Source organism: Myodes glareolus, chromosome 2 (genome assembly GCF_982192425.1).
Source record: "Myodes glareolus chromosome 2, mMyoGla1.1, whole genome shotgun sequence".
NCBI classification, from domain to species: Eukaryota; Metazoa; Chordata; class Mammalia; order Rodentia; family Cricetidae; genus Myodes; species Myodes glareolus.
In genome coordinates, this window is record NC_142027.1 from 132,724,259 (window position 1) to 132,744,696 (window position 20,438).

A 20,438-nucleotide genomic window follows, 5' to 3' on the forward strand; every position below is an offset into this window, starting at 1 on the left:
ATACATTATACATTAATTGGGTGGGGGGAATTGAGACAATAAGGGCACAAGACTGTGTTAAGGAATCTTATCAGGGAAACTAGGACCCGGAAATTACTGGACACACTACCCTGAGGAAAGGCTATAACTCACTCACCTGGACCTAATAAAGTGAAGGACAAGCCTGTTCATTAAACTACATATGTCCTAGTCACATTGGAGGCAGTGTTCCCTTTGCTAAGATCTACTTTGTGTCATTCATATTTCATAAGCACGTTTGTTAGTAAACCCTTTATAGCATCAATGTTAACACTTCAAGTATCTCCCACCTCAAGAAAAGCTATAGTCACCTGAGAAGAGAGGACCTCAACTGAGAAAAAGCCTCTGTAAAACCGGCCCACAGGCAAGTCTGTGGGGCATTTTTTTTAATTAATGATTACTGTGGGAGGGCCCAGTTCATTGCAGGTGCTGTCATGTCACCCTGGGCAGGTGGTCCTGGAGGGAATGAAGAGCAGACTGGACAAACCATGAGGAGCAACCAACAGGCAGCACTCACTCACCCATGACCTCCATCCAGCTCCTGTCTCCAGGTGCCTGACTTGTGTTCTTGCCTTGACTTCCCTGCACATTGGACCGTCTGGAAGATGAAGGAAACCCAAGTCGCCTTTTTCGTCATGGTATTTTGTGGCAGAAATAAGAATTCTAGCTAAGACAGTATGTATAAATTTATATTTACTGTGTGGGATGATATGAGGGTTACTTTTTGTGATGAGTATACCCCCCCAAAATGATGCCCTTTAGACATGAAAAATAGCTTAGTCAGGAACTCCACTATATCCAAGGCACTTGATAACCAGAACCCAGTGACACAGCTCACTCAAGATAACCAGACCCTGTCTGCATAAGAGGAGAACCTCACATTGCCCACTTGATGGTCTCTAAGCAGGGACCAAGAGCAATATATTGTTCTTCACATCTTCAGGACAGCTGGGGACATCGGAGAGATGCTACCTTGATCTGCCCTGCAGCTGGACAGTCTGGCCCTCAAGACTAGATGTGGCCTTGGCTAAGGTCTGTCACACTGGTGACAGATCCTTGGGGAGACAGGCTGAGGACAGTCGTTAGGAACTTGGGAGTGTGGGTGTTGTGTAATGACCCTCAGCCTAGCTATGTGTAACTATGTCTCTTGCTCGAGACTTTCAGTAATTAAGATTGAAATTAAAGAGTTTGCCGGATCACGGGGCAGATGCGATTATCTAGCCAATCGCTGCCACTGGGCCTGCTGAGAAGATACATCCGGTGCTCACACAGAGCCTGTTAGGGAGACTCTTGGACTTTCCTTGGCAACTGTTCATCCGGCCTTGAAGAAAGGAAACTGTTTCTCCCTGCAGTTTCACTTTCAATTCTTCAGAAAGCCTGGTTCCGTTTCCCCGAAGCAGAGCGGAGGGCGGAGACATCCTGGAAGCAAAGACTAGTCTATCCATCCCGGGGTCTCCTTCCCAAGCGTTTATCTGTGGGAGGGCTGGAAATTTCTCCCTGAGCAAAAGCACAGAAGATTCACTCCAAGGGACAGGTTGATCCTGCAGTGATGGATCCAACCCCCGACCTGTACGGGACTCCTGGGGACAGGCTGGACTACTTCCTAGAACATGGCCTGCAGCCCCGGAGGGACTGGAAAGAGGAAGGGCAGGATGCCTGGGACAGAATTGAGGGGTTCCTTCGGGACCAGTGCTTCCGTGACGCGCAGTTTCTGGGCCAAGAAATCAAGGTGCTTAAGGTGGTAAAGGTGAGCACAAACAGTCCTGGGTTCAAATCCCATCTCTGCCCTGTGCGGTTAGTGGCCTTGAGAGATGGGACACATCACCCCTTTGAGCCTCAGTCTCCTCTTTAGTTGTGTTTATTATAAGCAATAAATGGATAAAGCATAGAAAAGGCTTTTGTGCATAAAATTAGTCTTGCAAAGCTGAAGGGCAGGGGTGGCAGTGAGAATTCGGGATTCTGAATGGAGCAGTCACCAGTTTCCAGAAAATGTGTGTGTGCCTTTCCATGCTTAAGAAATACGACTTCACCTCTGCGATCATAAAGGAAACCTATTGTTCTCCTAAGTTGGTGCCATTGGTTATGTTAGAAACAACCTAGCAAGACAGTGCTTGGTAGACTCAATGGGACTCCAGGGGCCTGGGGAAATAATGCAGCATCTACTTAGAAAGCGTCCTTTCTGCCAAAAAAGCACAAACTTTTAATACATCCCCTTTGATCAAGATTGTTTGGATCAGAAATGTGGATGTTCTTCAATTTGCTAAAATGAAAGACATCTTATATTAACTGGAGTAAGTCAGACTTTATCTGGGAACCCTGAGCCATGCGTGGCCGCAGAGGTTAGAAAGTACTTTGGTCTATGAAGAACCTAAACAGACAGTTCACATCAAAGATTAGTGAGAGCTGTCAGCAAAACGCCTTCGTGATCGAAACTGAAGCTGCTACAGCTGCCTCAAAAGCTACAACGCATCCTTTTGTGTTCTGGCCTCCAAACCTCTGACGTGGCTGGCAGCTACCAGGTCTAGCGCTCCATGAACCTCTTTGCTTCTGGGACCCGGCAGAGCTGGTTGTGGCAGCCCCCACCTGTAACCCCAGCACTCGGGAGGTTGAAGCAGGATTACCAGGTTACGACTGTCAGGCCTGTCTTGGCTACCTAGTGAGGCACTGCCTGAGATCCGTGCCCTCTCATCTTGTTTTGAAACACAGTATTGAGTTTCACTACAGCTTTATAACAGTGATTTGTTTGGGGCTGCGGATGTAGCTCTGAGGTCGATACCCTGTTTGCCTCGTATGGTGGTTTCCAACCATCTATAACTCTAGTACCAAAGGACCCACACCCTCTTCTGGCCTCTGGGGACAACAGGCACACATGTGGTGCACAGACATCCATGCAGGCAAAAAAAAAAAACAAGAAACAAAACACAAGAACATACACATAAGAAGTGTTGCTTTTTTTTTTTTAAGTTTGAGGTTTCAGAACATTTGGATTTCTCAGTTTGGGACTAGGGATGCCAAAGCAAAGGTCTCCATTAGGGGGACATATGACTTTTCTTTTGTGTGTGTGGTTTTTTTTGTTTTTTTTTTTTTTTGTTTTTTTTTTTTTTTTTTTGGAGACAGGGTTTCTCTGCTTAGCTTTGACTGTCCCGGAACTCATTCTGTAGACCCGACTGACCTCAGACTGATGTAGACCCACCTGCCTCTGCTTCCTAGGTGCTGGGATAAAAGACTTGTACCACTGCCACCGGCCCAATGATTTCTTTTAAGGGTTGTGTAGGGAACTTACCATTAAAGCCTTTGGCTTACCACTCAACCTCCAAACACCAAAACCCAGGATAGGTCAATTTAGCAGTGTCTCATTCACAGGGAGGCTCCTCGGGAAAGGGGACAACGCTGAACCACAGATCTGACCAGGACATGGTTCTATTCCTGAGTTGCTTCTCCAGTTTCAAACAACAGGAGAGACACCGAGAATCCATCATCAACTTCATTGAGAACAAGCTGCTTCACTGCAGGAAAAGCCTGGCATACAACATCACTGTGGATAAACACAGTGTGGGAATTCGGATCCCTCGCTCCCTGACCTTAAAGATCCAGTCCAGGAAGAGTGATGACATCATTCCGATGGATGTTCTCCCGGCTTATGATGTTTTGGGTAAATCCAGCAGTGGGTTGTTGGGGAATATTATGTTAGGGTGTGTTACTTTTGTTTAGGTTGTGTTTGTTTAACTCTGTGAAGCCGTGGTACGTTGCCTGTCTAGAACACCCGATTGTCTGATAAAGCTCTGAAAGGCCAATAAATAGCAAGGCAGGAGCAAGGGTAGGCGGGGCTGGTAGCCAGAGAGAATATATACAGGGAGAAAGCTGGGGAGGGGAGCCAGAGGAGGAAGAGAACATCAGAGACCAGCCACGCAGCCGCACAGCAACCCATGGGGTAAGAAAGAGTGAGATTTACAGAAGCAAAAATCCCAGAGGCAAAAGGGAGACAGGATAAGTTAAGAAAGGCTAGCAAGAAACAAGCCAAGCTAAGGCCATATGTTTATAACAAAGAATAAGCCTTCGTGTGATTTATTTGGGAGCTGGGTGGCAGGCCCCCCAAAAGAGCAAAAAGTCAAAAAAAAATCATACTACTACAGTGGGTCGACTTCAGAGAAATGGTTCTGGGGTCTCCTCTTTCTGGGAGAGGGCAGAGAAAGTAAAAATCATAAAGTTTGCTCTTTAGTGGGGAGCTGGGACTGGAAATATACCGAGAAGATGTATGTCCCTCCATAAATACGTGGGTTCCCACGTCCCAGTGTTGCACAGGGAAAGGGGATTCATCAAAATGATTTCCTACCCACCCTCTGGGAAGCACCAGGTCAAACAATTTTCTAAGTCATTCTGAAATCAGCCTGATCAAATCATCTTTAAAACAAGGCTCTCATCCCTTAGCATTTTATACTTTGTGTGTGTGATAATGTTAAGGAGAGTCATGGGAACTGACAGTACCTGCCCACATGTGAGTTACAAAAATGGCAATTTCCCATGGTTGCCTTTAAATTCCCTTCTTTATGGAGGTGATCTCAGGATTCTACGAGCTTGACTGTGATCCCCTTGCTCAGAAAGCCAGAGCAAGTGGGTCATAAGCCCAGTGGCAGCCTGGTTTACACAGAGAGACCCTGTCAAGAAAGGACAGAAGGGAAGGAAGGAAGGGAGAAGGGAGGGAGGGATGGAGAGGGGTAAAAGAGGGAAGGGAGAGAGTGGTGAAGGGGAATGAAGGAGGGGAGGCAGAGAGGGAGGGTTGAAGCCTGTTAAGGAGGGGAGGGAGGGACAGAGGAAGGGTTGAAGGGGAGTGAAGGAGGGGAGGAAGGGAGGGAGGGTTGAAGCTTGTGAAGGAGGGGAGGGAGGGACGGGGGAAGGATGAAGGGGCAGGGGATGGATTGGAAGGGGGTGAAGGAGGGGAGGAAGAGAGGCTTTCCTATCTTCCCCATCTCAAAAGCTGCAGTTTCCTCACCAGGAAACTTTTCTCCCAGGATCCTTTTCCCGAGACTCGAAACCAGACCCAGGAATCTATGAAGAGCTAATAAAGAGTAGGGGCTACCCTGGCGAGTTCTCACCCAGCTTCACAGAGTTGCAGAGGCATTTTGTGAAAAGCCGTCCAGTTAAACTGAAGAACCTCCTCCGGCTGGTGAAGTTCTGGTACGCACAGGTAAGGGCTGGGAGAATAGGGAGGGGAGAGTGGGCACCGTCGGGCAATTTTTTAAGGAGTGGAAAAAAATACAGGGCTGGGGATGTTTTTTGGTGGCAGGGAGCTTGCTTGGGATTTACAAGGCCTTGGGTTCCGTCCTCAGCACCACCAAGAGAGACGGAGCGGGGATGAGAAAAGTGGATCAGAGGCAGGATAAACAGTGGATAAAACTGGATAGATGGAGTCTGCTCATGACCTGCCGTGCCCTGGACAGTACCAGAGCCAGGCAGTATTGTGGCAACAGTGTCTGTGTCTTGCTTAGAGCCTCTTCCTTCCAGTGACACCTTCCCCAAGGGCAGCTAAATGCTTACTAGTAAGAACACACAGACATGTGGCATTTTGATAACAATAATAACAATAATAAAGAGACCACTATGAAGTACTATGTCCCATGATGATGTGGGATGTCCTTCTGTATATGTGTTGCTTTTATGGGTTGATAAACAAAGCTGTTTCGGCCAGTGGCTTAGCAGAGTAAAGCCAGGCGGGAATCTGAACAGAGCCTCAGAGTGAGAGAGTAGGTGGAGTCAAGGAGACAGATACCGGAACCTTACTGGTAGGCTGCAGACTCATGGTGATACACAGAATAGAAATGGCTTAATTTGAGATGTGAGAGCTAGCTAGAAATATACCCGAGTCATCTGTCAGTGTTGTAATTAATACAGTTTCTGTGTGATTATTTGGGTCTGGGCAGCCAGGAAATGAAAAAGGAGCGCCTGTTTACACCATGATCTAGGCTGTACGTGATTTGCCCATCCAGTTTTTCTAGCTAATTCCTAATGGGTATATCCTTACCCTAATTTTGGAGATGAGAAAACTGAGCTGAGAGGTTAAAAGCAGAGCTGAGTTTTGAAAAGTGTGCTTGACCCTAGAATGCCACAGACAGTTTCATAACAGCATTCTTTCTGGTTATCTGCATATTGCAAAGGGCTCATTATAAAAGCAAACAATGTCTAAGAATGCATAAAGGAAGATACTGAAATTCACATGCAGTCCCAGGGCAAACCAGTAACAATAGAGTGACCGCCTTTCTGTGTTTAGTTTTCGTCTGCATTCACACAGCTCACACTAAAGTACTAGGTAAGCGAAATCATGCCATCTTGCTGCGTTTGTGGTCCACCCTTTAAACAAACACACCTGTTGTTGACCTTTGGCGTGGAATGCGAGAGCACCATCTATTTATGTCATGTGCACACTTTAGGATATCATTTCCTCCTCAACTGTTAAGACCACATGATTTGCAGATATTTGCCAATCTTCCCATCTGTATTGCACATGATTTCATAGATTTACCATCCACCTGCTGGCTCTAAGCAGGCCAACTCTAAGAACACAGTGGACTGGAGAGATGGCCCACCAGTTGAGAGCATGTCCTGCTCTAGCACCAGACCCGGGTTCAATTCTCAACACCCACACTGGGCAGCTTACAACTACCGGAACTCCAGCTACAGGGAATTCAGTGCCCCCTACTGGTCCCCAAAGGCACTGCACACATATGCACATACCCAATCACAGACACACATTTATATAATTTAAGAACATAGTGATTTCCTTTTTTGTAAATTATGTGTATTGTGTGTGAAGTTTGTGTGTGTGTGCACTTGAGTGCATGCATGTGTCTGTATATCTGTGTGTATACATGTGTGTTTGTGTATGTGTGTGCATGTGCATGTGTATGTGTGTGTGTGTGTGTGTGTGTGTGTGTGTAGGCCTCAGGTTGATGTCAGGAGTCTCAATCTCCTTGATCTCCTCCATCTATACTGGGACACAGTCTTTCAGTTGGCCCTAGGCTTGACTACGTGACTGTTTAACTAGCTTGCTTTAGGAAGCTCCTGTCTCTGCCTTGCAAGTACTGAGATTATAAGCATGCTGCAACATCCACCGAGCATTTACGGGGCTTCTGGGGATCTGGACTCTGGTTCCTACCCTTGCATGGAAAATACTTTACCCACCAAGCCCTCTCCCTGATTCAGATTTCTGCAGATGAATATTTCTGACCTTCTATGATAGATTTTGGTTACTTATCTGAACCAACCCTCTCTCTCCAGAGGAAATTAATACACACACACACACACACACACACACACACATATATGTATATATACACACACACACACACACACACACACACACACATATATATATATATATATATATATATATAGAGAGAGAGAGAGAGAGAGAGAGAGAGAGGTGGTTATTTGAATATTACAATGGACCCATCATAAAAAATTCAAACAGCATAAAAATGTATTAAAAATTTTTTGTGTGTATACATGTGTGCATATGAGTGTGGTGATATGCTACACCTATGCTCATAGTGGCAACTCTAACTGAACATGTGTGAGAGAGAAGCAGTCAGCCTCTAAGCTCCAGCCCTAACCCTTGACTATCCTTTATTCTTATGCCAAAAACTACTGTCTTTGTTACCAGGTGAAAGTGATGACTGACACCCAAGGTTGGCCTGTGACCTCCACACGTGTGGCCAGCACACCCCCTACACATACATACACTACTCATACAAGAGAAAAATCACTGGGGGCCAGGCACACCATGCATACCTGCAGTCCCAACACATAGGATGCTGGAGCAGGAGAACTGCAAGTTTTAGGCTAGCCTGGGCTACACAGCAAGACTCTGTCTCAAAAATCTCCTGAATTTTAGATAGAATCTACTCTTGTTGTTTTACTCAATAAACATGACATCAAATTGTCTTCTAAACACTGTCATTAAACTCTGGAAACAGAGCAACTCTCTTCTGCCATCAGGGCAGCCCTTCCCCAGGACACAGTAGCTGCCACAGGCTCGTGACTAGGCTCAGTGCCGAGAGGTGGTGGCAGCGGGGAGGGCCCAGCCCCTCGTGGGACATCCCTATCCTCCTTGTCTGGACGAGGCAGCAGGGGTCTGAGCCGGGGATCGGGGGTTGCCTGTGAAATGGTGGGTGTCTCCTGGACATGACAGACTCCCTGAGCTCGGGCACTCACTGACCACTGTCTGTGATACCTGGAGCCAGTCAGCATCCCGGCAGCAGGCGTCAGTGGGGAAGAGCTGAGAGCTTCTGCCTGCATGGCTGCCAGGGGAGGGAGAGCTAGTTTTCTCCTCAGGGATGTGGCTGGCTGGTGGATAGCCCCACGTCCATGCACACAAGGGCTGCTCCTACTGAACTTCATGGGTTATAAAGAAAATAAAAAGAAGGAAAGAGGAGGAGGAAGATCTGAGGGGGTGAGAAGTTGAAAGGGGGTGAAGGTGGATATGGTCAAAAAATATTGTATATAGCTATGGAATTCTCCAAGGACATATAAACAAGTAAAATAAAAACTGCCATAAATTTCTTATTTAGGAGGAATTAAACATTTGATGACATTATTTCCCTTTCTTCTTTCATTTTATTCTGTTTTGAGCTGTTTGTATGTTTTAGATTTTTCCAGTTATTTCCTGTATTTACTATGTGGTAACATTGCCTTCTCCATTCTAACCGAAAACATGGATCGATCTGCAGATGGTCTCCCTAGGTCCTTCCATTTCATGGCTGTGTCACATAAAGCAACAGAGGAACCCAAAAGTTCTTAGAGCGCCAAGAACATATTCTCTCTCTCTCTCTCTCTCTCTCTCTCTCTCTCTCTCTCCCTCCCTCCCTCCCTCCCTCGCCACCTCTCTTCATGTTTTGTCCCCCTTTTTCCAGTACCTGAGAGGTAAAAATAGGGGAGTAGCATTGCCCCCAAAATATTCACTGGAGCTACTCACCATCTACGCCTGGGAAATGGGTACAGACAGCAGTGAAAGCTTCAATTTGAATGAAGGGTTTGCAGCCGTGATGAAGCTCCTCAGAGACTACCAGGACATCTGCGTATACTGGACTAAGTACTACGATTTCCAAAACCAGGTCGTCAGAGACTTTCTCAAAGACCAGCTGAGGAGAGACCGGTGAGTATCTCAACCACATTATTTATGGCTTTAAGGAGTAGAAGCCCTGACTGAAGTGGCTTGGAAAAGCAAAAGGACTCAAGTGGCTTTTGCAATTGAAAACATTCAAAGGTAAACTTCAATTGGTGTGGCTATGTCACCAAGGTCCCTTTCTGTGAGTTGTTCAACCCCGGGAGGGGTCAGGACCTGGCATGCTGGGATTTGGAGTCCAGACCAATACAACTCTCAGGCCTGGGGGGCTGGGAGAGTTGCAAGGGTCTGGGGTCTACTTGCCCAACTTAACAATAGTGTGCTTTATGATTTCACAGACACAAGTGCCAGAGGCCATAACACAGGCCTGCTTCCATTCTCTCCCCCAGGCCCATCATCCTAGACCCAGCTGACCCCACCAACAACTTAGGAAGTAAAAATGGATGGAACCTGGTGGCCAGAGAAGCTTCCTACTGCCTGAAGCAGGCCTGTTGCTGGACTGAAGACCCCAGCAGGAGCTGGGATGTCCCGGTACAGTATAGTCTCATGATCGGCACTCACAGGGAGTAACTGCAGCACGTGCCTAGGCACCCATAAGTCCCAGGACAGGCAACACATGTAGCTATCACAGCCTACTTCTCCTCGACAGCCGTCTAGCCCTCAGGTCTTTGACCTGTAAGAAGGGCAGACTATTGTTCTTTTTAAAAGAATATGATGATAAAATGTCCCGTGTAGCTTACGGAGCAGCTGCAAGTGGAAGCGCCATGCAGTGGCGGGGGGGGGGGGGGGGGGGGTGTTCAGGGTCCCCGGGTGAGCGGCAGAGTCAAGCGGCTGGATGCGGTGAACGGCAGAGTAAATGGACATAAGGCTATATATAGAGCTAGACATTTATTACTTAAAAAGGGAGATATAGACAAACATAAAACAAAGACACACATACATACACACATGCACCCACGCGCGCACGCGCACACACACACACACACACACACACACAAGAGAGGGGGGGGGGATGGCGGGGGGGGGGGGGGGAGGGTCCAAAGTGGCTGGGATGGGCGTGGTTAGTTCTTAAAGTGTCCCAATGGAATAACACAGACAACCTGCCCTGCCCTGTAGTTGATACAGAGATAGTCAAAGAGTTTACTCGCATCTGTTGGCTCTCCCTACAGCAATACTTGCCCCTTTGGTGGGTTATCACTGTAGGTTTTTTGCTATTTAAATAGTAAATGTGAAATGTTTTTTTAAAACGAAAGCTCCTACAACCCACTGCAGACAACAGACCAGCCACGCAGCCTTCCCGTGGATGGCTTTGCCCCCATAGGTCCCAGCTATCTGTGCACTACGTCAGAATCCAGTGCTGAGGAAGCTGTTTTCTCAACCTGCTAAACCCGCATAAATTCCATCCCTTGACCCACTTTTCATCTGCGGGAAAATTCAGACTCTGTCCTCAAAGGTGACCCCACAGCAAGTGAAGCAAGGCAGACAACAGGGTCTGCCAGGGACCTGCCACCTGGCTATCAAGTCCCAGCGGTTGAGAATGTCCCAAACCAAGGGACTCTTAGGAAGGAAGCAAAAACAAAACAAACGTAACCTACCTACGTCTCCCTCCATCTCAGTTCCCAGTTTCTCCGAAATCCCATCTCCCAGGCAGTCACTTGACAACCTCTTGTCTCCACTCCTGAAAGAGGGCCTACACTCAGGAGTACGTGCCCATGTCTTTGTGTGTTTTCGTTTTGCTTATTTTTCAATGAATTGTTCCTTTACTGAATTGTCTTACAGACGGTTCCCTAGCCATACACACAGATCCGGAAGACGTCACCCTATAACATGGAGTCTAAATCAGGGCACTTTTGAGCATGACATGGGGTAATACTGATTATGCCAGCTCAAGGGGTCTATACTAGGATGGTGTTAAGCAAATATGAGAAAGAAACCTGTTTCTGTCACCTCTCAGTGGTTGTGATAAAACACCATGACCAAGGCAAATGACAGAATGGAGAGTCTGTTTGCACTTACAGGTCCACAGGGATGAGTCTTCCATCATGGCGGGGAAGTATGGCAGCAGGGAGGCGTGGGATTGGAGCTCACATCTTCAATGATAAGCAGGAGGCCAAAACAGTGAGCAAAGACTGTTGGGGGCTTTTGAAACTCCCAAACCTGCCCCCAGTGATATACTAGTATCCCCCCACAGGGCCACACACACCTTCTAAATCTCCTCAAACATTCCACCAACCAAGAACCATGACTAATGAGGGTTAGTTATCTCATGCAACCTGCCAGGAAATCATTCCAGATGCAAACCATCTTTTCAGCAAATACGTCAGCATTCTATGACCCTGTGGCAGAATTTTTAGGACCTGTCCAGACTTTTGCTATGGCAGTGGGTACCCTTGAACAGTCATCCTAAAGTCAGGCATAAACATTAAGTTACATCACTGCAATCCCCAGGCTTCCATAAATACCACACTGTTGTGTGCCCATAACGGGCGAAGATCCTGCATGGTTTCATGCAGGAAGAATATCATTTAGAGACCAGTTGTTGCTCCGGTTTGGGTAAGTCGAGGAACACAGTGTGACTGAGTGGGACTCCAAGCCTAGGGTGGCCAAGCAGCTTTCCTGTTGTCTAACATCACTGCTCGGCATCTCCCAGTTGGTCTCAGTAGATGGTAAATTCTATCAGGAACTAGAAGGGAGAAGCTCTGTAGAAAACAAACCCTTAACATCAGATGCACTTGCTCTTTCTTAACTCTCTTGCAGCCAGCACGGGACATTCAGGTGACAGTGAAACAAAGGGGAAAAGAGACATGGAGCCTCTGGGTGAACCCCTACAGCCCCATCAGGGAGATGAAGGCAGAGATCAAGAGGACAAACGGCACCAGCGGGGAGCTACGCATCTCCTTCCAGGAGCCACAAGGGGAGAGGCAACTGCTCAGCAGCTGGAAGACCCTGTCGGATTACAGAATATTCTCTAAGGTGACCGTCCGGGTACTGGAAACATTTCCTCCTGAGATCCAGGTCTTTGTGAAGGATTCCAGTGGCCAGAGCAAGCCTTATGCCGTCCACCCTGATGATACCATCGATGACTTGAAGAAGATAATTGAAGATGATGGAGGGCCTTGTATAGAGGATCAGGTACTGATGCTGAAGGATGAGGAACTGGAAGATGGTTGCAGCCTTTTAGAGCTACAGATCAAAGACTGTGACACCATCCAGCTCAGTAGGGTGGGCTAGTCCTAGTCTGGCTATGAGTGGAATCAACACCTACAGTCTTATGCTTCCCCACTTCATCCTTTACCCAGATTCTGTATTCTCTCTGTAGCTTAAATAGCAGCATATCCTCTTGCTTAAAACCCTCCTGTGTTTTCCCATACACACAGAATGGAGGTCAAGTTTCTTTGCCCAATATTCAGTCTTCTTTAATATAATCAAGGTGAGCCCTACTTACTTGCCCTTCCCCACTCAGCGCACACCAGTCTCCCAAATATGCGAAACTCACACTGATGCTGAGTCACGGCTCCATCACTATGAGTCAGTTATCCTTTCCCCTTGACCTGTGTTTTCATCTTTCAAGACTCAGACTTGTAAGCCCCTGAATCTCAAGGTACAGCTCTCAGATCGACAGAATCTCTGTCAGTCCAGGAACCTCTTAGATAGGAAAATTGACCCAGGCCAGATATTGCCCCGAGACTTGCAGTCAGTGTCTTGACAAGCCCCCCCACGTTATTGCAATGCATGCTCAGGTTTGAAAAGGCCTGCCGCATGGCCGAGCAGCTGGCTGCGTCGCCGTGGGCTCCTGTCTTCTCTCTCCGTCCGCAGCAGACTTCTGGGGAAGGAAGCGGGATAGTAATCATGTTGTTTTGTTGGAACTCTCTCTCTGGTCTAAAGGAACTTGATTTTCCTGAATGCCTAATGCCTTGGCCCTTGTGGTCTAGAATGGTACCAATTCAGTGCACATGTCTGACATGTGCCCGCTGAATAAATAAATGAACCAAAGAACGATGTTGAACCCTTCAATGTTGGCTTCATTGTGTCTGATGCCATTTTAGAGCCCACATAGTTTCAGGTACCCCCAGCCCACATGTCATTCTCTGAAGGTGCACCCAAGTGACCTTTACAAACCTAATACTGATGGGCAGATATGGTCTCCCTCTGCCTAAACCCACTTGGACCAAACGTGATAAGGGTAGACTCCATTCATTGACTATTCTTAGCCAATCACACATTTTAATCTTGGAAAGTAGGACTTTGTACAGTAAACTTCTGGGACAGTCAGGATTGAAAGAAGTTAAACAGTCGAGAACAGATCTACCCAAGCCCTTACAGAAAGAGTCATTAGCCCACAGAATAGACCACACACAGCAAGAGACAGAAGCCAAAGCCTGCACTCACGCCTAGGGGGAGGCTACACGAGTCGCTTGTCCCTCCTCTCTCCCAGACTCTCCTTGTACCTTTTCATCTTCCTTATGTCACTGAATAAATCCACGTGGGGCATCTTTTCTTCTCCGGGACATCTGTTTCACAGCTCAGCTCAGCTCACTTATCTGTCCCTCAGCACACGCCGAATCCCATGCACCCGTGTGGCCTTTATACCAAGAATATCCATAGGCAATGTTGTTCGACTGTCTTCACAGCTGCCTTGGAGTTGGATGGACCTGAAGAAATGGCAGCACTTCTATATTTTACAGATGAGAGGGGAAAAACACAAAGCTTAAAATATAAGAAATCAGCTGGGGAGGTGGGAATGCAACGCCTTTAATCCCAGTACCCTGGAGCAGAGGCAAGTGGATCTCTGAGTTCAAGACCAGCTTGGTCTACAGAGTGAGTTCCAGGACAGCCAGGGTAACACAGAGAAACCCTGTCACGAAAACAGTCAGGCAGGCAGGCAGGCAGGCAGGCAGAAAGAAAGAAGGAAGGAAGGAAGGAGAGAGAGAGAGAGAGAGAGAGAGAGAGAGAGAGAGAGAGAGAGAGAGAAAGAAAGAAAGAAAGAAAGAAAGAAAGAAAGAAAGAAAGAAAGAAAGAAAGAAAGAAAATAGGAGATTATGTTTAAACAGAAGCTGAGGAAGAGGAACCAAGATAGGCTTTTGGGGGAGCATCCGGCCTCTCCTGTGTCTCCGGGAGGATACTGTTCTCTCCTACTTCTCCAGCCTCGCGTGGTACATGCCAGGAGTCTGGCCTCATCATCCTGCTAGCCTTCTCCAATCCTCAGTAATCCTGTTGACACCAGTGACTTTACCCTCTGGTCTTGGCTGACTGGCGAGGGAAGATCACCTGACCCAAGATAGACTCAGTCCCTTGCCTAGGCTAAGGCAATCAAACTATGAATTCTCCAGACTGGGGACTATTATTTCTGGAGCCTTTCAGTGCGCTAGGACCAGCACAGACCACAACAGACTTAGATTGGTAATCATTGCTCTATTTGATTGTCAAGCGAACAGAAACATGTCTCCTAACGGCTACTAGAGCTGACACACCAGTATGGATGTCCGTCCAGCGATGGTGGCCACCAGCACCACATGATGCTACTGTCTTAGAGAACCTCAGCTCTCCCTCCCTGACCCCTGTGCTCCTCCTCCAGTCACCACCAGCCTACGAACTGGATCTCTCCTCTCAGCCCTGCCCAGATGGAGGCTCGGAGAGATGGCGCAGAGACTGAGAGCATGCACTGCACCTGAACTGAGCCCAGGTTGATTCCCAGCACCCAAATCTGGCAGTTTGCAGCAGCCTACAAGTCAAACTGCGGGCAACCCACAATACGCTTTTCTAGCTTCCAACATACGCACGCGCGCGCGCACACACACACACACACACCCACACACACCTAAGTACATCACAGACAACTGAAAAATGAAAGTAAATACAGCCGCCACCGGTTGTCACCAGTTACTTTTCTTTCCAAAGTTCTCCTATCATCTTCCAGACAGGCCATCCTCTCTGATGTTGAGGATTTCCTTACCTTTGGGTCTACGCTGGAGTCAAAGCAACAAAAGCAGAGGGAAGATGTTGACAGTAGATCCTGTTTTCTCTCAACAGCCTTCCTAGCTTTCCTTCCTAGCAAAGGAATTTTAAGCTCCATACATTGTTAAAAACTAAAACTATTTCCCGGTCTTCCTTGTGACTGAGTATAACCATGAGATTAAGTCCCAGCCGGTAGAGTTCATTTACATCATTGTATGCATGCATTTGTATGTTTACCTTCAAATTTATGTTTATCTGCTGGGCCCAGAATTCCGAGAGGATGACTCCCTCCTGTTTTGTTTGTCTTGGTTCTTTTTTTTTTTTTTTTTTTTTTTTTTTTTTTCTGTGGAGCAGCAGGGAGGGTGAATGCGTTACCTTGTGTCATGTGATACGACCCTATGCCGATGTGTTGATGAACCTGTTTGGGTGAATGGGTGCAGACAGTGGAATACCATGACTCTCACGGAAAGGTCAGAGGGCAACCTTGCAGTGTTGGTCTTCAATTTCCATTTTGTTTTGGAGACAGGATCTCTTCCCCACTGCTCAAGCCAGGCTGGTTGGGCTGTGGGCTTCTGGAGAGTGTCCTCTCTCCACGTCCCTCTCTGGGAATAGGCTCTGGGATTATAGACCCTTGTGTTACTACCTTCCTCTTTTACGTAGGCTCTGGGATCTGTACTTAGGTCATCAGTCGACGCTGACACCCACTGACCCATCCCCAGAGCCTACCTCCTGTTTCATGCTGGGAAAAGAGGAAGGAGAAACATTTACTGTAAGACACTGACAAAAATTTCTGTGAAAGTCTCTGGCGTTGAGACGGACTGGGGATGGAGTTGCTTTCTTCCAAGATGCTCCAGCAGTCCCAAGGGGGATAAGAGCGTAGTTCACAGACACAGGGACCTCGCTGCTCTGTATTCTGTATTATTCAGGGTCCCCTAAAGGAACAGAGGAGTGAGGGCAAAAGGATGGGTGGCCTCCCATTAGAGTGAGGGCAAGAAGGCAGAAAGCAGATTCCATCTTTCATGTCCTTCTCTTTGGGCTACCCGAAAGTGCCACTCACACTCTGGGTGAGACTTCCCTATTAAAAAAAAAAAAAAAAAAAAAAAAAAAGACAATAAAAGTCCCTCGCAAGAGTGCCCAGTGGCTTGCCAAGCTCACCCATCTCAGAATCCTTCAGGTGACAAGTGACAGATGGCTAAATGAATTATAGTTTGAGCTAAACTAAGTCAAGACCAGGTGGCAGCTCACATCTGTTATAAGGAGGGGCCACTTGTTCATTTCCCAGCTGCCTGGCAGCTCAGCCCCAAAATAAAGACACAGAAACTATATTAATTTAATCACTGCTTGGCCAATAGATTCTATTGGATAACTCTTTTTTAAAATATTATTTTTTTCTTTTTTTAATTTATTTATTATGTATATAGTGTTCTGAGCACCAGATCTCATTACAGATGGGTGTGAGTCATCATGTGGTTGCTGGGAATTGAACTCAGGACCTCTGCAACAGCAGTCAGTTCTCTCTGACTGCTCTCTCCATCCTCTGAGCCATCTCTCCAGCCCTGGATAACTCTTACATATTAATTTAGCCCATTTCTATTAATCTGTGTATTGCCACCAGGCTATGGCTTACCAGGAAAAGTTCCAGTGTCTGTCTCCAGCAGGGCTACATGGCTTCTCTCTGACTCTGCCTTCTTCCTCCCAGCATTCAGCTTAGTTTTCCCCACCTAACTAAGTTCTGCCCTATCAAAAGGCCAAGGCAGTTTCTTTACTAACCTATGGTATTCCCAGCATTCGGAGGGGAATTCTGAATCACACGTCTGTAACCCCAGCACATAGGAGTCTGAGGCAGGAAGATTACGGTTCTGTTGGAGACTCCAACTGGCCCCTACACAGTCTGGAAAGCCCTATTCCTGTCTTCCTTTCCAAGCACCACCAGAAGAGAGACTTGGAACAGAGGAAAGGCGCCCAAAGCCCAGCTCTGCATTCTTGGGGGCTTCTACAACTTCCTCCCCTGTTGCTGCCAGCCACCCAAGTGCCCGCCAAAGCTCTCGGTTTTTGATCATACTTGAGCACAAACCCAGCTTGTGTTCGGTATGTCATGACCCCTGCCTGCAATCTATAAAAGTTTCCTGCCCTGACCTGGGCACTCAGCTTCTCTGACCTCTATCTCTGGGACTAGAGAACCCCCTCAGGAGATGCTTTTACAGTTTGGCTTGATCAGGCTTACAGTGTGAGCAGAGAAATTTATTATTGGGGTGGGGGCTCAGAAAACATATTAATTACCATAACTTTCAAGAACCGTCTGAGCTATATAGTGAATTCCAGACAAGCCTAGGCTAGAGAGTAAGACTTTGTCTTTAAAGAAAAGAAAAAAGGAAAAAGGAGTGTTCAGATGTAGTGATGTGTGCCTTTAATCCCAGCACGTGGGAGGCAGAGGTAGGTGGATCTCTGAGTTCAAGGCCATCTTAGTCTATAAAGTGAGTTCCGGACAGCCAGAGTAGCACAGAGAAACACTGTGGGTGTAAATTAATCCTGGGCATAACTGGATGATGTTAGTCAGGGTTTTCCAGAGAAACAGGACTAATGAAAAGGGAGGGGCTGGAGAAATGGCTCAGTAGTTAAGAGCACTGCTCTTCCAGAGGACCCGGGTTCAATTCCCAGCACCCACATGGCAGCTCACAACTGTCTGAAAATACGGTTCCAGGGAATCTGACACCTTCACACCAATGAACATAAAGATAAATAAATCATTTAAAAATTTTTAAAAAAAAAGAAAAGGGAATAAATGAGAGAGAGAGAGAGAGAGTTTGTTATCTGGGCATCTCATAGTTCAGATAAACTGACTCTTGAAATCAACTGTCACGTGAGTACCATGGTCCTCTTCTTAGTGACTACAGTGGCTACAGTGTCACATCTTGGTTGATGCCGATGACATAACCTGCTAAATGCCCAAAAACAGGCCAGTGTAAATGCCTAAAAGATAACATACCTCCCTTTTGTTTATTATAAAAAAAGCAAGAATAGGAAGGGGTAGCTGGTGAGATAGGAATGAGGGCACTGTGTTCTCGAGGCTGCTTCCTGCTTTCTGGGGGCATTGGCGTCTTTGGGAGACCTGGAAGAGATGGGATGCTGGCCAATCACGGGATAGCTGGATGTTTCACTGCTGTCCAGGCTCAATGGGACTGTACAGAACTAGGAAATGCAGATCTAGTCGGAGCAGTCTGTGAGGTTGGACCACTTGGGGCTAGCCATTTTGAAAATGTCTGGGATGCAGATTTCGAGGAGACCTGGAAGGATGCTGGCAGAGCAGAAGATAAAGTTAAGAAGTTTGGGGGGGGGATCATTTTCTTAGGTTCTGGTAATTAAGGGAGGAGTCCCAAGACCAAGGGAGGCTAGCACTGTAGAAGGCTGTTCTGACTGTGGTAGGATGAATTGGGAACACTTTTATTAAGCCTGTGTTAGCTGTTTCTAATACAACACCACAAATGGATTGACTTACAAAGAAAAGAGGCTTTATTTGGTCCAGAGTACTGAAGACCCGAGGGCGAAGGAATGCATCCAAGAATGGCACTTTCTACACAGCTCCGAGAGAGTCCCCAGTGGGGGAGGTTCCAGGTATAAAAGGACAGAGGATTTTCTCGACAAATATTGAGGACAGAATTTGAATCCCCAGCAGCCATAGGAACAGCAGGAGTCTTGATAAGCGGATCTCAGGTGCCTGATGGACAGTCTAGTCTAAACAACACAGCCTCCAGTTAGGTGAGAGACCAGGTCTCAAGGCAGAGAGCGGTAGAAGACCTCTGACCTCTCTCCCTGGTCTCTGTGCACATGTGGATGCACATGCCCAAAGGCTCGAATGTATGCACCACACACACAGACCCTCACAACACACACTGTCGTGGCTAATCTTGGCTGTCAACTTCACTATCTCCAGGATTAACTAAGACCTAAGCAGCTGGGCACACCTATGAGGCATTCTCTCTCTCTCTCTCTCTCTCTCTCTCTCTCTCTCTCTCTCTCTCTCTCTCTCTCTTTTCCTCAAGGCAAAAATTTCTCTTTGTAGCCCTAACTGTCTGGGAACTTGATTTGTAGCCCAGGCTGTCCTCGAACTCACAGAGATGCACCTGCCTTTGCCTCCCAAGTGCTGGGATTAAAGGTGTGTGCCACCACCAGGATCTTTCTTGATTTGAGGTAGAAAGACCTACCCTAAATCTTGGCCACGCTTTCTGCTGGCAAGATACATAAAAGGACACAGAAAAGGGGAGTTTTTGCCCTTGTTCTGCTTGCCTCACTCTCGATGGCAAGTCCATCTACCCTACTACTGAGGTATTCCTCGCTGACATTAGAACTTACTTCTTTGAAAGTCCAACAAAGACTGAAAATCAACTGAGACACCTAGCCTTGTGGATTGAACAGCGTCATATTCTTGGCTTTTCCGTTGGGAGACATCCATTGTTGAATTAGCAGGATCACAGCCTGCAAGCCGCTCTAAGGAATCCCATAAATATTCATTCTATCAGTTCTGTCCCTCTAGAGAGTCCTGACTAATACACATACACAATAGTTCTTGGATTTGCACTCTCTACCTCCCAGCACCCCCAACCTCGACCCCTTAAGAGTAGTTCCAGAACAGACTATCCCCACCAATGTGTGTGGCACTCTCATATGATACTCGGCATTTCAGAGACACCAAGCCGAGACCATCTTCCCATATCCCATCCATCCCCTCCCCTAAACGTAACCACCCTCTCCTTCCCACAGAAACCTGTTTAGTTAAGCTGTGTGTTTCGACACTCCAGAACGTCAATGCATTACGGATTCTATATCCCCTTTTAAAACTTTCAAATGCCATCCAAAGTAGTGGTGAAAGGATTGGCATTGCTTGGCCCAGGCACTTCATTGAAGGTGAACAGAAAGAATATGTAAGTCTTGAGCAGTCTTGTGTGAATAAATTATGTTACTAGAAACATGGTGAATGTGTTGACTTCTCTTTGTAAATTTGCTGCTGATCTTTAAAATGTCGTAATACAGAATGACTTAAGAACTAGGTGCTAGGGCTGGAGAGACGGCTCAGCAGTTGAGAGCCCTGGCTGTTCTTCCAGAAGACCTGGTTTCAATTCCCAGCACCCACATAGCAGGTCACAACTGTCTGTAACTTCAATTCCAGGGGATCTGACACCTTCAGGTAGACATATATGCAGGCAAACACAAATGCACATGGAATGAAAATAAAAAAACAGTTAAAAAAAGAGGATAGTGCTGAGGATGGACCAGATGAGGGATGCAGGAGAACTAACTAATACTAAGGATGTCTGAAAAGCTATATGGAAGCCTGGTATTTCATAAGCTC

The 20,438-nt window shown here is 46.9% G+C and overlaps 1 protein-coding gene and 1 long non-coding RNA gene across 2 annotated transcripts; one reads left to right on the top strand and one right to left on the bottom strand.

The window, feature by feature from the left end:
• The first annotated feature begins 1,381 nt into the window (after nt 1-1,381).
• Nucleotides 1,382-13,150, top strand: LOC125410196 (2'-5'-oligoadenylate synthase-like protein 2). The gene is made up of 6 exons (XM_048449608.3): nt 1,382-1,765; nt 3,382-3,670; nt 5,028-5,203; nt 8,925-9,166; nt 9,526-9,667; nt 11,894-13,150. The coding sequence occupies exons 1-6, from the start codon at nt 1,568-1,570 to the stop codon at nt 12,365-12,367; spliced, it is 1,521 nt and encodes a 506-aa protein (XP_048305565.3). The 5' UTR covers nt 1,382-1,567; the 3' UTR covers nt 12,368-13,150.
• Nucleotides 12,505-15,418, bottom strand: LOC146895414 (uncharacterized). Its single transcript, XR_014998587.2, has 2 exons — nt 15,090-15,418; nt 12,505-13,808 (listed from the first exon to the last, which is right to left on the bottom strand). It is a non-coding gene; the product is annotated as an uncharacterized LOC146895414 (long non-coding RNA).
• Between the last annotated feature and the right edge of the window lie 5,020 nt (nt 15,419-20,438).

What these genes read in the sequence shown, in the direction of transcription:
- LOC125410196 (XM_048449608.3), top strand. Translation starts at nt 1,568, where the DNA reads ATGGATCCAACCCCCGACCTGTACGGGACTCCTGGGGACAGGCTGGAC. An exon ending in AGGTGCTTAAGGTGGTAAAG is followed by an intron (nt 1,766 to 3,381) that starts GTGAGCACAAAC and finishes TCTCATTCACAG; the next exon opens with GGAGGCTCCTCGGGAAAGGG. An exon ending in CCCGGCTTATGATGTTTTGG is followed by an intron (nt 3,671 to 5,027) that starts GTAAATCCAGCA and finishes CTTTTCTCCCAG; the next exon opens with GATCCTTTTCCCGAGACTCG.